A 9,087-nucleotide genomic window follows, 5' to 3' on the forward strand; every position below is an offset into this window, starting at 1 on the left:
GGACCCACATTCTTGCACATTTTATTGTTTTTGTAACACATTACCTGCTCCAGGACCAGTGTATATTATGGAGGGTTTTTTTTTCAATAAGATTCATAAGCCAGAAGCAGAAATTTTTATAATTCAAATCGTTTTGAATCAAAAATCGATTTTGAATCGAATCGTGGCCCCCAAAATCGGAATCGAATCGAATCGTGAGATAGTAAACGATTCCCACCCCTATTAATTAACCTAATCATTGATCTCAGAAGAGAGTAGAATGTTAAGGCTTTTTTTTAGTAGTATTGATCCAGTATTGATTCCCATGTTGGTGTATTATTGCTTTTATTAAAGGGCCCATATCATGTATCATTAAACACACAGTAACAGAAATATTGGGTCGCCTGCTCATGCATTGTTTCTCCCAAAATTAAGGGTTTTAAAAATAATATATCCTTCTTTTGTTGGAGTAACTGCCTCTACTGACCAAAAAAGGCTTTTTCCTATATATTTTTGAGCATTTCTGTGAGGATTCGATAGGAGATTACCCAAAACAACTCAATATTTCACAGAACATCGTTCCACTGAAGTGCATGTTCTTGTGGATGACCGTGTGTTTTAGCTGATTAATAACGTGGTGGATGGTGGTGTTGCTCGTCTTTTCAGAATGTGTGTGTGTGTGTGTGTGTGTGTGTGTGTGTATTGTACTCTGAGGAAGTCTTATATAGAGTTATGCAACAAAGCGTTCACTCTCCGGAAGCTGAATGCAGAAGCTTGTGTTAATTTTATGTTTGCTCGGCTGTCACTCATGTGATGCAATAATTGCACATATTTCTAACGATTTCTCTTTCAGTTTTCTCTGAAATAATAATTCATTAATTCATTATTTTTTATTTTTCAACACTTTGTTTTAATATTTAAAGCAGCGGTTCCTAAGGTTTTTTCTAATAAATTGGAATCAGGAGTTTTTCCAGTGTTTGAGAAGTGACAAAATATGCTAAGTAACGTCCTTGCAGTGCAAAAATATATTAATTGTTAAAAGAAGGTGGTTTGGTAGGTCTGGCAGGTTTGTTGGATAAAATTGATGTCTACGTTTAATTGATTTTAAAATCACAGCATTTTCACCTGCATTAAAGGTACTCTTCCAAATCTAATAATAATTATAAAAACAGGTGGTCAGCAAGGTTTGTTTGGTGGAATTGCAACCTACATTTATTTATACTCAAAAACGCGATTTCCATGCAACAATATAAAATTCCCTTAACCTTAATTTAAAAGTACTGTTCCACGTTTAATACATTAATTGTAAAAATTAATAGGTTTGTTTGGTGAAATTGCTATCTACATTTATATTTATACTCAAAAATAGATACACAGCATTTCCACACAGCAATGTAATATTCCATAAATCTGCATTAAAAGTACTCTTCCACGTCTAATATATTAATTGTAAAAACAAGGTGGTCCGGTACGTTTGTTGGGTAAAATTGCTGTCTACATTTATTTATACTCAAAAACACAATTTCCATACAGTAATATAAAATTCCAATAACCTGCATTAAAAGTACTCTTCCACGTCTAATATATTAATTATAAAAACAAGGTGATTTGGTAGGTTTGTTGGATTAAATTACTATCTACATATATTTATACTAAAAACCACAATTTCCATACAGCAATATAAAATTCTATTAACCTGCATTAAAAGTACTCTTCCACCTCTAATATATTCATTGTAAAAACAAGGTGATCTGGTAGGTTTGTTGGGTGAAATTGCTACCTACATTTATTTATACTCAGATACACAGCATTTCACACACCAATGTAGTATTCCATAAACCTGAATTAAAAGTACTCACAATGTCTAATATATTAATTATAAAAACAATTTGCTCTGGTAGGTTTGTTTGATGCAATGGCAGCTTACATTTTTTTATATGCAAAAAAAAATGCACAAAGCAATGTACAATTCCATTAACCTGCATTAAAAGTACTCTTCCACATGCAATCATTGCAACTACACATTCTTACCAGAGAGGCCGCCAAATCACCAAAACTTACAGACTATCGCTTTAACTTGTTTCTTGTCTTTTTTGACCATCTTCCCCCTTCCTTTTTTTCTATCTCTGTCACTTTAGGCATCCTTGGCTCTCCCTCACAGGAGGACCTGAACTGCATCATTAACATTAAAGCCAGGAATTACCTGCTGTCGCTGCCGCTGCGCTGCAAAGTGCCCTGGAACCGCCTCTTCCCCAACGCCGACCCTAAAGGTCAGAATTCACCTTCTCTGCGCTGATGGATGTTCTCGAGCAGGGGTGGTACAGCTGGTCATCTCATTTAAAAGCTTAATGTTTCAGAGACTGTTTTGTTGGAGAATTCCTCAAATGCTTTGGGAACACAGCTGCAGGGTAGGGTCGCTAAAGTAGGACTGTTTTGGCTGCATTCGGATCCTAAAGTCCTACTCATTAACATCTACAATATAAATGCCAAAAGACCAAAATTTGCAGTCTAAAGGCTCCCTTTTTTAGGGGGTTTAAACATTCAGACCTATTATAGGAACCTAAAGCAGGCTATCATCACCCGTTAAACAATAGTAGAAGAAAAAAAAATTGCAGTGTTTTGCCGAAATTTGACTCCTGTTTATGAACACGTCATACACAGCAATATGAGTAAAACAGATTACACTGGTGATGCTGTATCTACTGTAGCTGTAGATTAACCCTTATTTATACACAGAAATAAAGCAGAAGAAAAGCTGTTGTCCTCTTTCCTATTGCAAGGAAAGTCCTTGAAACACCTGGATAGACAACTTGATAGCCAATTAGTGTCTGGTATAAGGAGTCCTGTAGCTAATAACAACAGGACATAGCAGTGTACATAGAAGTGTAAAACCACCTTCCTAAAATTACAGTACCAGTCAAAAGTTTAGAGACATTGAATGTGTTTTTTCTTTCTTTTATGATTTTTTACATTGTAAGGTTGATATTATTAGCTATACAGAACACTTAATTTAGATACTTCGATTTTTCGTTTTTCAGCATCTTGAAGGAAGGAGTTCCTGGAGGTGCTGAACAATAATTGCTGCTTTTCCTTCATGCTGTGAAGCTCCAGCTCATCTCATTTAAATCACCTCAAATCACCATCTCAGTTCATCAGGTTTAGATCAGGGGATTAATGTGGAGGACTAACAATTTCTTTTTTTTTTTTCTTTTTTTTTTTACTGTTTACTATGTAATTCCATATGTGTCCCTTATTTGTTTTTATGTCTAATATATTCTACAATATTCTATAATATACAAATTAAATGAAGAAAACAAGTGTGTCCAAACTTTTGACTGGTACTGTTTACTATGTGACAAACTGGAACTTAAAAATAAGAATAAAAAGACTTCCTTATTCCTTACTACATTATTAACGCTATGTTTGTATTAACCGTGTTTGACTGTGTGCTTTTTAATCTGCAGCTTTGGATCTGTTGGATAAGATGTTGACCTTCAACCCCCATAAGAGGATTGAAGTGGAGGAGGCCCTGGCCCACCCTTACCTGGAGCAGTACTATGACCCCACTGATGAGGTAAACTCAGGCCTTTTTGTTTTGTTTTCTATCAGCTGGGAAAAAAGCAGTTTAAAGAGGATTGAATGGGGCGCCGAGTGGTCCAGCGGTCTAAAGCGCTGCCACTATGAGCAGGAGGTCGCAGGTTCGAGCTCATGCAGCTTTGCCATCAAGCTGCTGGCATCAGAGGGAGCAAAATTGGCCCTGCTCCCTCCGGGTGGGTAGATGGCGCTCTCTCCCCACATCACTCCTAGGGTGATGTCTGCAGCACAGGGCGTCTGTGAGCTGATGTATCAGAACCGAGCTGCTGCGCTTTCCTCAGAGCGTGCTGGCTGCTCGGTAATGTTGCATCAGCAGCAGCTCGAAAAGAAGCAGTGTCTGGCTTCACATGTATCAGAGGAAGCATGGGTTAGTCTTCAGCCTCCTGGTGTGTTGGGCATTACTAGTGATAGGGGGAGTCCTAATGAGTGGGTTAGGTAATTGGCCATGTACATTGGGGAGAAAATGGGGAAAAATTAGAAATAAAATTATAAAAAAAAACGCAGTGTAATTGTGTTAATAACTGCAGTATCTTTTTCCTGGTAGTCTGTTCTGAATTCTGAATTATATTATTGTACTATTAAAGTGTATAGACTGACCACAATGTAAACTGTATTACTCAGACTTTACTTTGGGATAGCAAATACTGACATTAATTTCGAGGTCTTCAGCTTTTCAATAATTACATATAAGTGTAAAACATTAAATGTAAAGGATGTAACCATTTGTTTAATCTGGATATCGTGTGTCTTCACCAGCCTGTTGCCGAGGCTCCGTTTAAATTTGACATGGAACTGGACGACTTACCCAAAGAGACTCTGAAGGAGCTGATCTTCGAAGAAACAGCACGCTTCCAACCAGGATACAGAGCATAACCTGCTATAGGTACAGTAAACCTGATACATTTATGCTTTTTATATATATATATATATATATATATATATATATATATATATATATATATATATATATATATATATATATATATATTTAATTGAGCCATTTCTGACAGGTGGTTAATATGTGATACTAATGGTTTATTGTTAACTGCATAAAAACATACTAATTTGCATTAAAAGGAAATAAATTATCCGTGGATTTAAATATTTATAAAGTTCTGAAAGTCCTTACGTCCCTAAAATTGGTCTTGGACTACATTTTAGTTTGCCAGATAAGAGCACCTAAATGCTTCTTTACAGAGTATTTTGGTTTGTTTAACACTTTTAAGTTACTACATGATTCCTTAGGTGTTTCTCTATAGTCTGAAAAACTTGAATGGAAGCATTGAAGGAGAGTGTTTGTCCAAATTTTACTTAGTTGAAGTTTTAAAATTGCATGTAAAGGTTATACTTAATAGATATAAATATATTGTATTTGTCACACAAAACTTTATTTTTATGATAACTGGAACAACATAATGCTTTCAATAATGCTTTAAATCACTATTAATATATTTAGTTTTTCTTTTTTTACATTGTCTTCCACTCAAATTAATTTATTAAAAAATATGTTTTATTAATTAGATGTTTTTCACAATAATTACTGAATTTCTTGTGTATTTTTTCTTTTTCTAGTAATGTGGACCTGGATTCGATCGTGCTGAAGCTTCTGTCTCTTTTCAGTCTTCATCGTCCGTCAACATCCTCCTCCTTCTCCTCCTCCTCTTCTTCTTGCTGAACCCCAAAACCTAAAGCCAGTTATCAGAACCATAAGAACCATCAGAACCTTTGTCTCCTATTCAAACCCAAGAACCACCAGCTGGAGGTGGAGTTAAACCCCTGTTACCCTTCCCTTCTCTCACTCTCTCATTCTCTCATTCTTTTTCTCTCTCTCGCTTCTCTCTTTCACACACACAAATTACATTACAGTACATTATATTATGTTGTTGACTCCCTTTGTCTCTTGGGATATTTGCGTTTAAGTGAGAGTTGTGTGAAATGAGTATGTGTATGTGTGAATAGGGAGGATGACGACTAGGTGAAGGAGTATTACAGTTCAGACTGACCAGAGGATTTTAGAGGGTTTTTTTATTTTTTGTATTTTTTTTTTTTTTTATGTTGTCTTGTTGTCCAGCTTCAGACGGACCCTCAGCCCTGGTCAGGTTATTGTCTTACGCTTCAGTAAAAGTCTGTGATTGTGTAACTGCTGTGCTTTCTTCTATTCTTCTGAGCTTCTCGTCAATCTTACTGTTTTAAGAACAACACTGCTTTTCTGTAAAGCGTCCGTAAAGCCATTTCTCAAGTCCCTTTGAGGCCAAACTTAAAGCAGGGAGAGACTGAGGGCTCTGACCTCCGACGTCACCGTTAACGCATATATGCAGTGGACACACATTTATCCACAGGGTGCGTCTCGAATTTTCTCAAAGCGCACACGAGCGTCTCGATTTGCCAAGGTTTTGCCATTTTGTAGGCTTTTAATTAACGGTTTCTCCTGGTCTGAACCTGCACTCGGACACAGGTTATTATAACAGGTTATAACAGGTACACGCCACGAGGTCCTTCAGTAGTTTCCTTCGACAGTCTATTCTAAATGTATGACTCTCTCTTTTCACAGCGTACCGTAGAGTAGAAGTTCCTGCATGGTGCACAAAGCCAGAAACTTGTACAGCACAGACTAGCATTGTCTTGTCTAAAAGATTAGTAGATTAGGCTTATACAATTAAGAGTCGTTTCAATCTAGATTGGTTCCACTAAAAAAAATAAAAATAAAATAATAAAAATAAAATTGCAAAACCAATCAAATATACTCAAGCACCAAAGATTACTTGATTGCTTTGAGGTTAATTTTTGGCACCTTGGACAAATGTGTACCATTTGTGTCCCTATTGAATATTATTAAGGAAGATTTGAATTTTTTTTCTTTTTTTCGCTGTTTTCAGGCTGCCTGTACTGGTCAGGAGGAAAGATCCTGAGATCTAATGTTGCGTTTTCACTGCATGGTAGCTACAGTATTCAGCTGTACTCGACTCCACTCCTTTATCGCACCTGGTTTGTTTTAATTATTTGGGTTCCAGGTTCTCGGTTCCATGTTTGTGGCTTTAAGATAAAAATTCAAGATGACAGTCGATGCTCGATCTGAGTAAATTCAGTTGAAAATCTGAGTTGATGCTCAAATTGAGCTGATCGGTTTAAGTTAGTTTGAGTCCACATTCAGTTTGAGTTAGTCCAAGTTTATGCCCCATTTGAGTCAATTCAAGTTTTTTAAGATTTGGGTCACTTCGAGTTGCTGCTCGGTTTGAGTCAGCCCAAGTTGTTGCTCAGTTTGAGTCCACACTTGATTTGAGTCAATTTAAGTCCTCGTTTGATTTGAGTCAGTTCGAGTCCACACTTGATTTGAGTCAGTTTGAGTCAACACTCAATTTTAGTCCATTTGATTCCACACTTAATTTGAGTCAATTTGAGTCCATGCTTAATTTGAGTCGATTTGAGTCAACATTCAATTTCGGTCTATTTGATTCCACACTTGATTTGAGACAATTTGAGTCCATGCTTAATTTGAGCCAATTCGAATAGACGTTTAATTTGATTCTATTTGAGTTAACACTCAATTTCACTCCATTTGAGTCAATTCAAATCCAGTTTAAGTCTATGCTTGATTTGAGTCAGTTTGATTCAATGCTTATTTTGAGTCGATTCAAGTCTATGCTTATTTTGAGTCGATTCGAGTCAGTGCTTGATTTGAGTCAATTCGAGTAGATGCTTGATTTGAGTTGATTCAAATCCATTTTAAAACTATGCAACTAATTTGAATCCATTCAAGTCGATGCTCAATTTGAGTCAATTTGCATTGATGCTTAATTTGAGTCGATTCAAATCCATTTTAAATTTCTTTTAAGTAAATTCGAATTCATTTAAGTCAATGCTAGATTTAAGTCAATTTAAGTCTATGCTTGATTTGAGTAAATTCCGGTAGTTGCATAGCTAGACAGTTAAGTTCAGTCAAAAAATCATGTTACGTTTGAGCCAATCTTCGATTGGATAGTCGAGTCGGTACAGTGCAGTGGAAAGTGCTGTAAGATCCAGGATCCCAGGTGGAGGCGGGCTCTGAATCAGGTGCTTCTAATGTTAAAGCAGCACACAGGGCTGTTGAGGAGGCGGGTGGGGTTAGTGGGGGTGTAGAACTTGTTGAAGGCTAATGTGTGGCTTCAGATATCCGTGTAAAATCGGTTTATTATTAATCTTAAATACAGAAACTCTTCTAAATGAACTAAACAGTACAGTGGCTGCTGGTCTGTTCTGCAGGTAGCTTATAAACCTGTTTGTTTTTTGTCGCTCTTTCGCTTTCTCTTCTTCCAGTGTGTCTCAGCCCCACCTGAACACCCCCACCCTAATACCCCCATCCTTACCCCAGCACTCCCTTTTAACTTTCTCTTGCCTTCTATTAATAAGACTGTGTCCTTGCATGACTGTTAAAAAAAAAGAAAAAAAAGCTTTCTATACAAAGAAAATGGAAGTGCCACACTGCTGGGGATTCCGCATTGGGACTCTCAGGTTTTTGTTATATCAGACCTTTTCGTGTTCCCACATTTACTATAATAGTATAAGATGCTTCTTTTTCCTTTACGTTTCCTTTCAGTAGTTGGGATTTTTCGTTTCTTTTCTTGAATCAGTTTGCTTGTACATTTTGGATTGATGCACATTTTTTTTCAAGCTAGTTTCCTTTTAGCATTCGAATATATTATACTGTTTTGGAGATTTTTAAAGGAATAAAAATAATAAGAAAAATAAAACAACAAAAAAAGAAAAACATACATACAAACTCAGCCGGAGGAATCATGATGTCAGGTTTAATTGTAAAAAAAAACAGAAATAATAATAAAAAAACAAAACAAAAAGAGCCTCTAGCCATGTAGATGTTCACTACAGGAAAACACACACACACACACACACACACAAACACACACACACAGACACACAAACGCAGATGAGCTCCTATTATACTAAACGCCAATCAGCTCTGTGCTCTTGCTCACAGTGAGCTGATTACTTACAACAGTGAATTACGGCCACTGTATTAAATAGTAAACTTCAAGAATAAAGTTGTTTCTGAGAATAAAGTCATAACTTTTTCTAGATTAAAGTCATAATATTTTCGAGGAAAAAAGGTAACTTTTCTAAACACAAAAGTCATAACATTTCTAAGTATAAAAGTCTTAACATTTCTGACGTAAAAGTTGAAAAAATTCGAAGAGAGAAAAAAAAGTCGTAACATTTCTAAGGTTGTGCAAATTTAAAAGTTGTGCAAAAGTCATAACATTTCTGACGAAAACTTCACAACACTTCTAAGGATAAAAGTTGTAACATTTCTGACAAATAAATTCTAATAAATAAATAAAGTTTTAGTAAAAAGTATACTTTTTCCGAATCCTCAATGTCCCTTGTTTTAACATCTTCCTATCCTAAAGTGTTTAACCATGATAATGTGGCTTTCATGGTAGTAATGGCAGTGAATTCTCTGAATATTATGACCTGATATTATTCTCAAAATATTAGCAAATTGTTTGCGATGTTTATTAT

The 9,087-nt window shown here is 35.9% G+C and overlaps 1 protein-coding gene across 1 annotated transcript in view; it reads left to right on the top strand.

Moving 5' to 3' along the window:
- mapk1 (mitogen-activated protein kinase 1) overlaps positions 1 to 8,657 on the top strand; it is a 54,801-nt gene extending 46,144 nt beyond the window's left edge. The window contains exons 6-9 of the mRNA XM_022667305.2: positions 2,118 to 2,249; positions 3,444 to 3,553; positions 4,330 to 4,456; positions 5,146 to 8,657. Coding sequence (XP_022523026.1) covers positions 2,118 to 2,249; positions 3,444 to 3,553; positions 4,330 to 4,446 — 359 coding nt within the window. The 3' untranslated portion in view covers positions 4,447 to 4,456; positions 5,146 to 8,657. The remainder of the gene's footprint in view (positions 1 to 2,117; positions 2,250 to 3,443; positions 3,554 to 4,329; positions 4,457 to 5,145) is intronic.
- Positions 8,658 to 9,087: the final 430 nt, after the last annotated feature.

The sequence above is a fragment of the Astyanax mexicanus genome, chromosome 22, assembly GCF_023375975.1.
Source record: "Astyanax mexicanus isolate ESR-SI-001 chromosome 22, AstMex3_surface, whole genome shotgun sequence".
In the NCBI taxonomy this organism is placed as follows: domain Eukaryota; kingdom Metazoa; phylum Chordata; class Actinopteri; order Characiformes; family Acestrorhamphidae; genus Astyanax; species Astyanax mexicanus.